At 32.3% G+C, this 16,466-nt stretch overlaps 1 protein-coding gene across 1 annotated transcript in view; it reads right to left on the minus strand.

The window, feature by feature from the left end:
- Positions 1-16,466, minus strand: part of LOC140440075 (integrin alpha-PS5-like) — a 77,151-nt gene that overhangs the window by 20,193 nt on the left and 40,492 nt on the right. Inside the window, exons 12-15 of the mRNA XM_072530343.1 lie at positions 15,342-15,640; positions 8,594-8,763; positions 1,670-1,871; positions 7-149 (exon numbers count right to left, since the gene is read on the minus strand). Of these exons, the coding sequence (XP_072386444.1) occupies positions 7-149; positions 1,670-1,871; positions 8,594-8,763; positions 15,342-15,640 (814 nt within the window). The remainder of the gene's footprint in view (positions 1-6; positions 150-1,669; positions 1,872-8,593; positions 8,764-15,341; positions 15,641-16,466) is intronic.

Raw genomic sequence — 16,466 nt, forward strand, 5'->3', positions numbered from 1 at the left:
ACTTACCCTTCAATATATGGATTATTTTGTACAACAATACCGAACCCTACCATGTCTTTATTGTCAATATTTTCTCCTAAGCACTTTATTTCGAAGGAAATGGAAATATCCAGCGTAGTTGGATGAATTTTATTTACATCAAAATTTATCTAGAAAAAGATTTCATATATAAATAAATAATATTTTTTTTTAAATTATAAAAGTTGAATTGAAATAAAGAGAAAATTCCCAGCAGTTATTTAATTAGTAATTTAAAAAGATCAGCTGAAATATAAAATTTATCACAGCATAACCCTCTTACCATTACCTTTTATTCACCGTACAAAACCTTTGCAATTATTTCCAATAGGCGATATTCCTTTGGTTAAAAATATGTTAGGAAATATCGAATTGGTTTTCAGCCAGGAAAGTTGAAAATTCATTCCTTACGTAAAGCAAGTTATAAAAAAAATCTTAAAAACATGACATTGACCTAGTTATCTTCATAAATTTTAAACAAACCTATAACACAATCAACAGTAGCCAATTTTCAAACATCCTAATAAGCTTCTACATCCCCTTGAAACATATCAAGCAATAACGGTCTTTATATAAAATGAACCTTCAGAAACGTTTCAAATTGTTAACAATAGAGTTACTAAAAGGTAATGAACTTACAATTTTCCAATCGGAAATAACGGTAATCGATTACTGCGTGGAAGATTTATTCTTCTTCTTCCTCTTTATAAGCAATTCCGATTGATTGTAAGTAAGTCTTATTTTATTTCTTTTCCCCACTTTTTTTTTTAAATGTGGCATTAAACAATACTTAGTTTAATAATTAATACATTAATTAAACTCTTAATTTTTATTCTTCTATCACTAACCACTATGTTTTAATAACGATATTGAAAATTTAATCATTTTAACCCTGGTCTATAACTGATCAATTATCACTAGTTTAGTTATCCCTACCAGGCGTCCACCAATGTCACTTCTCGCTCAGTAAAGAGCACGTAGTAGGGATGAGAACAAAGCCGGTCGCCTGTCTCTCTAATAAGCTTTCTCTCACTCTGAAATTTTCACACAGTAACGTTTACAATTGCCATTTTACCTTCTCAATGTAATTTTTAATTAAATTTATTATTAATATGCTGGGTCGAGGATATTCAGCGTGTTTTTCTGGACATTGCTCACCAGTTCAAAAATTATAATTGGATAAGCAATATTGAAGGCAGAAATCACATATATGTCAATGATTTGAATACGAGCATTCTGAATTTTTTTCCAGAAAAGTTGTTTTAGTTTAAATCAGTTGGCACAGTTGTAAATCAAGATGACGTAGTCAACTATCCTAGAGAGTTTTTGAATTTGTTATAATTGACTGGACTACTACCTAACAATTTACAATTAAAAGTAAGCGAATGATTGTAAAAAGGCTAATAATTAATGACATTGGAGCATTGACATTAACCATCATCAAGGGAAAATACAAAGAAGAGGATGTCTTAATTTTGCGTATACTGATGATACCAACGAAAGTACCATTTAATTTTAAACGTTTATAATTTCCCGTGCATTTAGCTTTTGCAATAAAAAGAAGAATGCATTTTTTCCTTAAGAACTAAATAAACAACTTATTATGACTTCCATATAGTAATTTTGTTCTAATTATTAGTAAAATATTTACCTTTTTCTCTGTTGAATCCAAAAGTCTCGAAACGAATGGACAAATATACGTTGAGTTTTCTGAAGTACATTTTCTTTCGTCGCTAAGCTCAAGTTCTTTAGGTACTTCCATATAAATATTGCACTGATATCCGGGTTCGCCAACATTTTCGGCTTTAACGTTAACACTAAATGATTTAGTTAAACCCAAAATAATGTTCCTTCTGCAAAATGACAATATTTTTATTTATTCATAAATTGCATTAAAAGCTCTTATGCTATAGTTTATTTTTATGAACGAGAGAGTAATTAGCATAATTTTAACTGGTAGCTCCGACCACTCCATGGGCGTGCTCAAGATTAATTGAAAAATTACTTTGAATAATTGTAAAAAATAAATCAATTATTTCAGTGTTATAAAGTGTTATGTGTATGTAAACAAAAGTGACCTCTTTTATCACACACTATATTAGAACTGACTGGCCTACATTAAAAAGGGTTTTAAAAAATTCACATTTTTTTTAATTTTTAAAAATTACAAAAGAGAAAAAAAAAATTTAAAACCGTCTAAGGTATGTTAAATAGATGAATAAAAATATTAATATAAAACTTACAGCCACTTGTTACAAATCCAAATCAGATTCAGAATATGAACTTTCAGAACCAAGATTTATAATAACTGGCTCGATCATTTAATCAGTAATATTGTCCAGCTTCCACATTTTTTCCTCTTCTTTAATAGTGTGATTTACTGCCTTTTCCCAGTTTTCAGGTTTTACATTATTTACAGCCTCCAAAAACAACTGTTTAACATCATGAATTTTAAAAGTGGTATTTTTTCTTGAAACTTCACTCTTTATCTGTGCCCATACCAGTTCAATCGGGTTTAATTCACAATGATATGGTGCTGATCTAAGTACTGTCATTCCACGATTTTTGGCAATTTCATCAATTTCGTATTTTTTAAATTTTTCTTTATGAAGGGCACACAACGAATAAAGTTCCTTTCTTATAGATCCGGGATGGTACGTAATATTTTTTGAACTCAGCCAATTCTGCAAGTCTTTTTTTAACCACTTGGTTGTGGGCAGTCCTTCTATAAGTCTGGAGTGATAACTTGCATTATCCATTACTATTACACAGTTCTTAGGAAGAAGATCTATCATTTGTTCGAACCATTCTTGAAAGACATCAGCGTTCATGTCTTCATGGTAGTCACCGGTACGAGTTGATTCAAAAGTTAATAAACCACCTTCAACAAAACCGTCTGAACTGCCAATGTGTACTATTATCAGCCTGCGTCCCTTTCCTGATGGTGGGTTTAAACCAGTAGATAAGTTATTTACAAAATCGTGCCTTTGACTTGTAACAGTTTCATCCTGCCAAAATTTATTTGGTGTATGACCCTCGTTGATCCATGTTTCATCAAGGTAAAATATTTTTCTTTTTTGGTTTCTCATTTCCTTTATGGTTCTTAGAAAATGTCTTCTCCATATGACAATATCGCTTCTTTCTAATAAAATAGGGATTTCTGGGACTTTCTGGGATTCTTTTTCCAGCGGAAGCCTATTTCTTTGAAAAGTTGTCATAACGTACTTCGACTCATTTCTGGGTAATCCTTATCATCTCGAACTGAGACAAGAACTTTATCCAATGTTGGAAATTCTTGTCTAAAGAAGAATTCATGCACTTTGCGTCGAAGTCCTTCTTTAAAATGATATTCTATTTGAAATTTTGGTTTCCCTGGAGCATTACGTGGCATTTGAAAACTACCACATTTCTCTTCTTTAATAACTCTGTAAATCGTAGATTTCCCAACACCAAGTGTACTGCTAACTAACTCAACGGTCTCATCAACACTTTCACATAAACGTTTGTCTGTAAATGATTTAAAACAATTAAATATTAATGTTTTTTCATTAACTGTTAGAGGACCAATTTTTCGGCGTTTACACGGCACTTCCAAATTTTCCATAACACTAGTATACACAATAAACTGCACCTTGCAACTGAAGTACCTACTTTTAGTGAACTGTTAAGAATTTTGAATACGCCACTTGGACCTTCCTATATACAAAATGGAAAAACCCACTATCACATTTTCTGTGGAATAAGTTTAGAAGGTAATTATCTAGTCAATTACTGTCGTAGATTCCTGGAATTAAAGAATTAAATGTTTGATTGTTGAAACCCTTACTTCGTGGAATGCACTCATTTCAGATAAAATAAAACGTTTTATTTTATCTAAAGAAGTAAACTTTATTTTGCAAATAGGCAAAGAATTAAACTTTATTTTGCAAATAGATAAAATAAAACGTTTTATTTTATCTAAAGAATTAAACTTTATTTTGCAAATAGGTAGGTACTTATTAAACTTTTATTGGTTATATATAACCAATAAAATAAACATCTTACATTTCTTGCAAATTCATTAGTACCTGTTAACCTCCATCACTCCGACACTGGCAACCTTATTTAGGGATTAGTAATCCTCACAACTATTGTATTCTATTCTGCTCCAACCTTTATACCTGGTGGTCATACTCAATTTAAAATTGTTTTCCTATATACTTCTGTAAACTTGTTGACAAATAACTGTTTTTCATTGAGTCACCCGTATCAACAGTTTAGGGATTTGCATACATAATTTATTGTTTTATTACTCTCTCATACATAAAAATACACTATAGTTTTTGCATTTACGCCACAGATTTTGTAGTTGTGTATTACTGGGTTGCATAGTTAATAGAAAAAAACTTATGTAACCTATAAATAATTTAAAAGTTATTTTTATATATTATAACGACATCAATAATTTTTGATATTCTAAAATTATATTTACTATTTGATTATCACATCTGATTTATATTTGTAGATGCAAACAGTTTGTCGTCAGAGATTTGAGTTCTAAAAACTGGAAGAACTAAATTTTGATGAAAATGTCAATTTTGAAACCGCAAAAAAGATGCAAAAAAGTTTGTCACCCATACCCCCGGGCTTCCGCCTCAAAACCCCTCCACGTAGGGTGAGAAAAACCAAATCATCGATTTAAACATCGGAAACTTGTTAAAAACAAATCATTACAGTTAGCTCACGGATTTAAGTTTCATATTATAGAATTTAACCATAGAAATTAGCATTTCATAATGAACGAAATCCAACTTTTGACAATAATTAAATAATCGGCTTTTTATTTGGAGAAAGAGAGTTATGAAGCAAACTTTTAAAATAAAGCAAGTTTTGAAATAGTTCTTTTTTTCGGAGAAGAAATTTTATAACTTTTGTTTTTGCTGATCTTACTAGAATAACAATTATTAGTTTGGTAGTGGTACAACAGATCTTCAAGGTTAACGCAAAGTTACGTCTCTGGGTAATGTGTGACGAGATATAGAATGTATATACCAATGTTTAATTAGATTAAGAGCTTTTAGTTTCGTGGTTGTTACCATACTTGTACGTTCCTAATTTTGTTACGAAAAATATTTTTTTAAAACCCCGTTTTAGGCTTTGACTTTCGTAACTGGCGCAGTCATTCGGATTTTTCAAAATTGTACAATGTTCGTGTTAACCTAGCCGAATTTCGTGTGCCATTTTTCTTTTTAAAGATTAAAGAAAAAAATCCACATTTCGGTACGGTAACAGCCAAACGTCCAGAGCTAGGAACAAACATTGTCCACAACCCATTGGAAAAGCCAAGACCAGGGAGAAAGAACCAGCATCGTCAAAAATCTTATTGGTGCAGACGGAAGAACAAAAATAGTCTGAATTCTATAGAAAATGAAAATATTCATGTAAGTGGTTCCTATTTTACCAATATCCATATTTTACCTATTTATTATATATTTTTTGATTCTCTGTGGAAGACATTTTAGGTCATTTAGTAAATTTAACTTTTAAAGAGATGACTTAACCTAATTTTCAATTAATTAAGTATCAAGCAGATAATATTCCTACTTTTAATGGCAATTCGAAACAATTAAATAGATTTATTACATCATGTAAAAATTTTTTGAATAATCATATCAATAGAGATGCAAATAATCCTGTAAATATCTTTTCGATACTGTTTTAAGTAAATTAACTGACAGAGCAGCAGATCGTATTGCATCAAGAACAAAACTTGATTCTCGGGCAAAAGTTAAAGATTTTCTATTAGTAACATTTTTTGACCAAAGATCGATTGATTGTTTAATACAAGATATAATTTCAATGAAACCAGAAAGAAACGAAAATGCACAAAATTTTGGTTTAAGAATCCAGGATGCTAAAAGTATTCTTTGTTTAAAAATAAATATGTCTAATGACCAATTAAATGTAGCTTGACGAACAATTGTTTTAATAATAATAATGGTAAACAAATTTTGAAGACAATTTTCAAATATACCTAGATATCAGCCATGTATTCCTACCCAAAATTAAAGCAGAAATTTAACGCGACCTGAGGCAATGGATACAAGTTCCAATCACTTTATTTTACGAGGTAACTTTAGAAATGATAGACGTTCTCCAAATAATTTATTTAATTATAAAATAACGAGTAATAATGTAAGAAAAGAAAGATGTAATGGTAATAAAGGAACATATAATAATAATTTAAGAAGATTTAATGAAAATAAAAGGAGAATATATATTGATATACATTTTCTAGTCCAAGCCTTAAAAAGTACAGCCACATAAATTTTAATGCTATTAAAAAATATGATAAATTACCTAAGATAATAATTCCAGAAATGAATGCTACATTTTTAATAGATACAGGATCAGAACAAAGCTTTTTTAGACCTGACCTCGCAAGACAACTTTTTTTGAACTATATAATTCCTGAGCAATTTACTGTGCATACTGCACTTCTTCTTCTTTATGTGCCATCTCCTCTAAGAAGATTGGCAACCATCATGGCAATTCGAACTTTCGATACTGCTGCTCTAAGGAGGTCAGCAGAAGTGCAGTTAAACCAAGCTCTCAAATTGTACTACCTACTTCTATAAACAACTTAAATTATCTTATTTATTTACTTTACAAAACTTTCCTTGCACTTAATGAATTGAGCTATATCTTCATTAAAAATATATGCACAGAAATAAACTCAAAAGGGTAAATATGTAAAGGAAGTGATAAACTAACGATAACCGAAGAAGCCCCTTGTGCAGTCCAATTAAGAAATTTCAAGAAAAATACTTTTTCATGTGAACATTTCAAAGTAAAGATAAAGAAAATAGAATCTACAAGAATCAGCAACGGAAAATGGATAGTTACAGTTCCATGAAAGCTACGTTTTAGAATCAGTTCCCGAATGAAAATCAAGAATGGAGTCTTCCAAACAGATAAAATTAGTAAAAGTCACTTTGCTCATATAAATCTTTCAAAAATTATTCCTTTTATTAATATTTTTCAAAATAAAAGTTCAAATTTTTCACCAATTATTATTAATACAATTAACCTTAGAAAGACTAAAGATATTTCAGAAAAGTTAGAAACACAAAAGTATAATTTAAAACACAATGATTCAATTTATTTTAAACAAACAAGTTTTGGACAATCTGTATATATATAATAATTTTTATTTTAATTTCATATTATTTAACTAAATATTGTAAAACTGTGCGTCAAAGAAGACAAGAAGAAAGAAAACAAGAAGAAAAAAGAAAAGAAGAAACCCAAGGATTTATTGTGTGAAGAAGCACACTCCAAGGATATGCTTCTTTTTAAGGGCGAAGGAGTTACGTTCCTGGATTATCTAATGTGTGACGACATATAGAATGACTATATATATAGTATTTTTCATATAAAAATGCGTGCACGTCACAATTTATATGAAGTGACGTCACTTATATTTAAAATTTCCAGAACGTCAACGTTAGAGTTCAAATTCTCCTAACACAGCTAATAATACGAAATCCATACGGAACTGCTCGATCTTTCATAGGCGTCAACATGGTATAATAATCAAAAAAATGTAATCATTATTATAATGGGAATTTTAGAATTATATTGATTAAATAACCAAAAACATTTGTTATTATTAATAATATAAATTTTATGAACTAACTCTTTAAGTCTAATATTCCACAAAATAATAATTTAAATTAAATATATTAGACAATTGTACGCAACTGATACGGGAATACTTCAAATTTTTTGACAGTTCAGCGTGTGGTAAAATTTTTTAAAGTGTTGCCGCTTTTTTAGACTAAGAATTGTGTTTATGTTTAGATTTCTTACACAATTTGATCATAATATATTATATATTAATAAATTGTATTTATAAATACATATTAAATTTAGATTAATAGCGTTAAAAAGTAATTATTGTTGTGTATTGTGATTGTGCTATGCCAAAACAACTAAAGTCTGTAAAAAGCTGATAAGCTTTCATATAAGATAGATTATTTTGAACAAGAAATAATGGCGGGACGTTTTTATTATTAATGCTAAAGTTAAAAATTTAGAATATTTAATTTTGTATTAAAATGTTTTCTTATGTATTTTAGTTGACATTTTAAAAATTCCTCACTTACTAACTATTCTGAAGTTTTGGCAACGCTGTGGGGTTCTGACGTCGTAAATATTGAACGACGTGCACGCATTTTTATATGAAAAATACTATACCAGTGTTTAATTAGATTAAAAGCTTTTAGTTTTTTAGTTGTTAACATACTTGTACGTTTCTAATAAATAAATTTTGTTACGAAAAAGAATTTTTTTAAAACCCGTTTTTGGCTTTTACTTTCGTAACTGCAATGCCGGTATAGTTATTAAAAGAAATACAATTTTTTCTAAAATAATTGTGGTTTTGTTGTTGAATCGTGTACTTCTGGGACTACCCACGTAGATATAGCGCGATAGTTCCTTGGTTATTATTATTATGAATGTCTTTAGATTAATATTTTTATCTTCGTTTAGTAAAAGTAAATATATAAACACACCTAGTCAAATGAATACTTACGTGTCAGAGAATACGTCAACCAATATTTGTGTTTGGCAAATATTGTCAGTTCCACATCCATGAGAGTAAGGAATAGATTTTTCTATCCTGCTTGTACCCTCCGCAAATATTTTGTCACTAGGTTCAGTATTTAATATAAAAGTAAATGGTAAAATATCAGCCAGAGATTGCTAAAACAAAATTATTTATTTTGAATACATTCAGCAAACCGAAATTTTTAATATGTGTGATAGATAACTTATGATTAATAGTTTAATATTCATATTTGCGCTAAGACATAACTTAACTCTATATTAATAGAAATGAATCGCCGAAATGTACCAGCATCACTTCAGAACGACTTCACAAAATTAGATAATTATTTTTTTGTTGTGTTTGTTGTTATCAGGAGAATGTATGTGTAATAGATAATTTTCAAAAAATTGTAGGGAAAGACTTTAAACAGTTTTTCTGTCATTTTAAATCGCCATATAACTAATTCCTGTAGGTGTTAGTTTTTTAAGGTGCTTTTTATGTTCTGATTTCTTATTGTGTGTAATAGTCTTTTTAATTCAGACGCTGCTTATTATTGTTAAAATAAATGGATTATCACATTTGGATTTATTATCAGAGAGAGCTAGGACAAAGCTAGAAGGACAGATATATGACGTAGATGCAAGGGGGAAAACATCAAGAACTGGGTAAGAAATAGAAGAGTAGAATGAAACGCTGTTTGAATTTCTTTTGTTAGATTTGCGAATTAATGACTCTAATGCAAGAAATTGGAATTGACAACAAAGATCTTAGAATTATCAGAAACATTTACTACAATCAAACGGCCAAAATCAAAATAGAAGACCAGTTAACTGATAAAATTGCAATAGAACGTGGAGTACGACAGGGCTGTATTTTGTCTCCATTGTTGTTCAACATTTATTCTGAATGGGTATTTAAGGAAGCTTTAGACGGTTGTGCGAAAGGAATACTAATAAACGGTGAATGGTTGAATAAGATTAGATATGCAGATGACACTATAGTTTTTGCCGATAATCTGAATGACTTACAGATATTAACAAATCGCATAACAGAAGTCAGCAACAGATACGGACTAGCTCTTAACATAAAGAAAACCAAATTTATGACAATTAGTAAAAAACCAATACTAAACGCTCAACTTACAATCAACCAACAGAATATCGAAAGAGTCGAGCAATATACATATCTAGGCACCAATTTAAATAGCCAATGGGACCACTCAACAGAAATTAAACAGCGAATAATAAAAGCAAAAGCAGCATTCGTTAGAATGAGAACCATTTTCAACAGTCGAGACATATCATTAAAAACAAAATGCCGTCTATTGAACTGCTACATATTCACAGTTCTGCTCTACGGAATGGAAGCATGGACACTGACTGTTGCATCTATGAATCGGCTCGAAGCTTTCGAAATGTGGTGTTATAGGCGCATCTTACGTATATCCTGGGTTGACAGAGTTACTAATGTGGAGGTCCTGCGTAGAATGGGGAAAGAATGTGAAATTCTCATGACCGTCAAAACTAAAAAGTTGGAATATCTAGGACATGTAATGAGAAATCCAGAACGTTACGGCCTTCTTCAGCTGATTCTCTAAGGGAAAGTAAATGGTAAGAGAGGACCGGGAAGAAGACGCATTTCCTGGCTCCAAAATTTACGAAAGTGGTATAACACGACTACCACTGAACTGTTCCGCGCTGCAATAAATAAAGTAAAGATAGCCGTGATGATCGCCAACATCCGGAACGGATAGGCACTTCAAGAAGAAGAAGAAGATTTGCGATGGCTTCTTCAATGTTGTGTGGTGTCTTAAGTGGAACGTTTAGTTATATATATTCATCAAGTTTTTGTCGGAATAGCTCCCAATTGGTGTTTAGGTTACATAAGTGTTTTTCTTAGTATTTTCCTGCAACTTTAGCGTTTATGTTATAATGAAATCAGATGAAAGATCATATCTGCTTTAAATTTTTAGGTCTTCTTCTTAGAGTGCCATATCCCTACGGAACGTCGGCGACTACCATGCTTATAATATTTTTATACTGATCTCGGTCTTGCGCTACGTGTAGCAATTGGTCCGCTGTCAAACCTGTCCACTGCCGCCAATTCCTCAACCAAGAGAGTTTCTTCCGTCCTATCCATTTCTTTCCTTTGATTTTACCGTTGAGAATTAGCCGAAGGAACTCATATCTTGGTCCTCTGATTATATGTCCAAGATATTCTAGTTTACGCCTCTTAATAATATTTAATAGAGTTCGTTGATGTCCCATTCTTCGAAGAACTTCTTCGTTTCTAGTTCTGCTAGTCCATGGAATTTTTAGTATCCTTCGATACAACCACATCTTAAACGACTCGATTTTATTCATGATATCGGCGTTTAAAGTCCAAGTTTAACATCCATACAAAAGTACAGACCACACGTAACATCTTGTAAACTTTTCACGGATTTCCAAATTTAATGAGTTATTGGATAATAGAGGCTTGAATTTTTGATATGAGTTTCTTGCCTGTTCAATTCTACATCAAATTTCGAAGGATGGATCTAGATTTTGGGTAATCCAACATCCAAGGTATTTGAATCTCTGAACTCTCTGCAGCGGCTGTTGGTTTAATATCAGTTGGGTTGCGCCGATATCCACTTTACTGGTCACCATGTATTTAGTTTTATCGATATTTATCGACAGTCCCCAATTTGTGCATTCCATGTCAACTCTATTGATTAGCTCCTGCAGATCGTCGATGTTTTCAGCTAGAATCACAGTATCGTCGGCGTACCGTATATTGTTAATTATTTCTCCTCCTATGATAATTCCTTTTTGATCTTTTAAAGCTTCCCTAAATAGATTCTCAGAATACACGTTAAAGAGGGTGGGAGATAGTATATAGTCTTGTCTTACGCCTCGTTCAATACTGATTGGCTTTGATTCTCTGTTGTTGGTATTAATAATGGCTGTTTGGTTCCAGTAAAGTTTGGCAATAAGTTTGATGTCTTTCTCATCTAGTTGGATGCTCTGCAAGGCGGTAATTAGTCTGGTATGCTGAACGCGATCAAATGCCTTTTCAAAATCAATGAAGCACATATATACGGGTTTTCTTACCTTCCAACATCGTTGAAGGAGTGTTTGCATAGAAAATAGTGCTTCTATAGTTCCAAGGCATCTCCGGAAGCCGAACTGCTCTTGACTAATTATTTCTTTGCACTTGTTGTGAATTCGGTTTAGAAGAATATGCAACAGTATTTTAACGGCATGGCTCATTAAACTAATGAGTCTACAATCGCTACATTTCTAAACATTTGGTTTCTTAGGTAGAGGAATAAAGATCGATTTTATTAGCCAGTCCGATGGAATTTGACTGGTATCATATATTTGATTGAAAAGTACAGTGAGTTCTTTTATATTGTCATTTGAGAGTAATTTTAGCCATTCGCTGTATATTTGATCTGGTCCACTGGCTTTGTTGTTTTTGGCTTGGTATATGGCTTTTTCCACTTCAGCGTTTAAGATTGATGATCCTGTATTTGCACTTAAGTTAGGTAGTGATCCTCGATCATCCTTAAATAATGCTTTAATGTAGTTTTCCCATTCCCCAATTACTTCGTCTTCTAGGGATAGTGCATGACCTTCATTATTCGTTAATGTTATGGGTGTATTTCTTTTGTGTACTGTAACTTCTTTTATTTTCTTATGTGTGTTAAATTCGTCATGTTTTCGTTGCAATTCTTCTAATTCCTCACATTTTGCTCGCATCCATAACTCTTTGGCTTCCCTGATTTTTCTTCGAATCAGATTATGCTTTCGTTTATACTCTGAATTATTTCTATTTTTAGGTAATTTGGGTAAATACCTTTTACATGGACGCAGCCTACCAGGAATTTAAAATCAATAATTGACTATTTCATTCATCGTAAAGATTCTAAACTAAAAACGAAGGACGTGAAGGTGTTTAGAGGGCCAGAATGTGGAAGTGACCACCATATGATTATTGCAAAAGTAATGGTGACATTTAAGAGAGAACAATCAAGTCACAAAAATGATGAAGTAACAGACATAGGAACAACCATAGAAAACATAAAATATAACCCGGAAAGCTTTAAACAAGATTTGACAAAGTTCTTATATAAAATTAGAATAGCTCAGAAAATAAAAAATATAGAAACAAAGGACTTAGACCCTGAAAGTCTGTATGAGGTAATTAAAAAATATATTCATGAAGCGGCAAATGAAGCACTGGGCAAAGTTGAAAATCGGAAAAAAGGAAAACCTGAATGGTTGTCAACGGAACTAGAAGAAAAAGTTCTCAAGAAAAAACAAGCATATCACATATGGCTTCAATCCAAAGATCCTCAAGACAGAGAAATATAGGCTAAATGGAATAGAGAAGTTAAACAAGACGTGGATAAGGCGAAAAATATAAACTGGGAGGCTAAGTGTGATGAACTGGACAGATTTATGGGTGGAACAAAAGTGGCGCAAGCTTGGAAAACATTAAAACAGTTTAGGAAAAATGAGAAAAATGAAGACAACATTTCTCTCATAAAGTTAAATGAATGGGAACAATAGTATACGAAACTGCTGAAAGAGGATAGAGTAGAGTACAGATGGGAAAAGATAAGGGAATTAATAGACAACAGAGACGAAAGACAGGAAATCCCTATAATAACATTATCTGAATTGAAGGAAACCTTAAAAGAGGTTAAAAACGGAAAAGCCGCAGGGCCTGGAGACATTCCCATAGAGCTGGTTAAATATGGGCCGACTGCACTTTTAGAATTAATAGTAGACCTTTTCAATAAATGTATGTGTGAAGACCAGGAAATTCCTAGAGATTGGAATAAATCTTATATAAGCTCCATATATAAGAGAGGGAATAAAAGAGACTGTTCCAATTATAGAGGTATTAGTGTGACGAGCTCTGTGGGCCGGTTGTACGGCAGAATATTAAAGAAGAGGGTTGAAAGACAGATACAAGATATTGAAGAACAAAGCGGCTTTCGTACCGGGAGATCCTGCCTTGATAATATATTTATCCTACGACAAATAATTGAAAAGCGTGTCGAAAGAAGTAGAGAGACCCATTTGGTATTTATAGACCTTGAGAAAGCATATGATAGTGTCCCGTTAAAGAAAATGTTTGAGGTCCTCAAAAGGTCCGGATTGGATTCGACGTATATCCGAGCGATATATAAATTGTACGAAAATGCAGTTAGTTGTGTAAAAATTGGAACCAGAACCTCAAATGAATTTAAAGTCACTAAAGGCCTAAAGCAAGGATGCTGTTTATCACCGACACTCTTTAAAATATACGTCCAAGAAGCATTGAGGAATTGGAGAAATAAATGTAGATTTATGGGCATCGAAGTGGGACAAGAAACTCTGTATACATTGTTGTTTGCAGATGATCAGGTGGTGGTTGCAACCGATGAGGAAGATATAAATTATATGAATCGAAAATTATTTGAGGAATATGCCAAATGGGGGCTTACTGTAAACATAAGCAAAACAGAATATTTAAAAATTGGAGGAAATACCACAGATCTGAGGCTTGAAAACGCAGTCATAAAAGGCTGCAACCAGTATAAATATCTAGGAAGCATCATATCAGCAGATGGCAGAGTTAAGATAGATGTACAAAACCGAATAACCCAAGGAAAAAAATGCATCCGAATACTGAATTCATTACTGTGGTCTAATAAAATAAAGATGCATACCAAACTTCGCGTATACAGAGCAATTGTAGAACCAATTACCACATATGGTGCCGAATGTTGGACGATGACAAAGAATGAACGAGATAAAGTAGACGTTGTGGAAATGGATTATCTTAGAAGGTCATGTCGAGTATCGAGAATGGAAAGAATCAGGAATGAGGAAATACGAAACCGTGCAGGAATTAGAGATACTCTTTCAGATAGAATACAAGGAAGGCAATTACAATGGTATGGTCACGTGATGAGAATGGAGGAGGAGCGGTGGCCAAAGAAAGCCTTAATGTATGTTCCGCCAGAAAGAAGAAAAAGGGGAAGACCACCAAATTCCTGGAGAAGAGAAATTACAAAAACAATGCAATCTAGAGGCTTAGAAGAGGGAGATTGGAGAGATAGGAAAAGATGGAGGCTGAAATGCGGGAAGCGGCAATCGCCGTAGGACCCCCGTTATATGATGATGATGATGACCTTTTACGATGAAGAAATCGATTGCGTCTGGTATTTTCGCGGGACCGGACGGCCAGTAAGTGGGTTCTCCTGTTGCTTTGATGTTTTAATTGTTACCTGTGAATATGGTCATTAATTTTCTGCTTTAGTGTTTGTTAAAAAATAGATAAATACTAAACATTATCGCATTTGGATTTATTAACAGAGAGAGCTAGTACAAAGCCAGAAGTACAAATATACGACATACGACGTAGATGCAAGGGCGAGAACATCAAGAACTGGGTAAGAAATAGAAGAGTAGAATGGAACGATCATATAAACCAAATGAGAACAAAGAGAACTGGTATATATCTAATTAAGAACACCCTCTATCGCATCCTATATCGAATATCCTAAATCGACACATCAATAAGTTTGTTTTTACCAAGAGTTCAAGAAAATTCTAAGTTGTATAATTAAAATATTAATTTTAAAAAACTTGCGAATTTTTTTTATACAGAGTTTATGTTATAAAATATTTAACAGCATTTTAACTACTTTAAAATTCGTAGCTGTTAGATAAGTAACATGTATTAAACTTACCTCAAGGTTGATCTCTAATGATTTACACAGAGTCTTTTCTAGAAATACAGTGACATTTTCTGTGTAAAGTTTTGATCCTTTGACTCTATAATCCATGGTCAATTTAAAAATAAAATCCAGTGACTGTATGTTGCTTTCTTTACTTCTAGGTTTAAAATTAATGCAATATGATAGAGTTACAACCTTGTCATTTGAGGTTATAGCTGTCATGTTTGATTCTAAAGATGTATGAAAATCAATTACAGATTTAGTTGGGATAACAAAAACGTGACCGCTTTTGTAAGCTCCTATTGCAAGATCTAAAATAATAAAGTTCTTTTTATTTCTAAGTAAATTGATAATATACAGAATAAGTTCATTTAACTAATTTCTACGTATATATGCTTGAAATTATAAAGGGCAAACAGAATATCTGTAGATCTGACTTATTAACTTCAGCATTTATGAACAAGTTCCAATTTTATTTTCATTCAAATAATTAATGACTTTTTGATACACACTTAACATTATAGAATGTATACCCTATAAAAACCATAATTCCTGGGCATGGCCAAAGACATGTGCCTGTGCATTACCGAGCTGTGCCTCTTATCTGACTCTTTAACTACCGCAATATTCTCGATGTTCTCTCCAGCCTTTTTTTTATTTGTGTCGAATTTATAGAATTGATGGTATTTCAGTCAGTTTAATACATTAACTATCAAACATCTCCAGCATATTTGAGAGGCTCTTCACTCTGAGCAGGGGTTACACCTTACCAATCATTAGAGGCCAAAATATGGCAGCCCAAAAGATCCTAAAAGTTCGTTGCTGTGCCAGCAACTAACTCCCTGGTGAATACATCGACACCCTGAAAGCAAGACCTCTTTTTGACCTTACAACTACATGAATAGTTTACTACGAGCTTTGCACATGGACAGAAAGGGATCGGTTTTCTGTGGTTTCTCGATCTCATTATAAGAGGTAACAGCCACAACTGCCCGCAATGCGCAACACTAGAGGTATTAAAACTCATTAATTTATGATTTTCTCATTATTCGTTGTCATTAATAACATAACTTTTTTTTACATCATAGAATAATCACAGCTCAACTGCCTATTTTAATGATAACAAACTACTTTATG

The sequence above is a fragment of the Diabrotica undecimpunctata genome, chromosome 4 (assembly GCF_040954645.1).
Source record: "Diabrotica undecimpunctata isolate CICGRU chromosome 4, icDiaUnde3, whole genome shotgun sequence".
NCBI classification, from domain to species: Eukaryota; Metazoa; Arthropoda; class Insecta; order Coleoptera; family Chrysomelidae; genus Diabrotica; species Diabrotica undecimpunctata.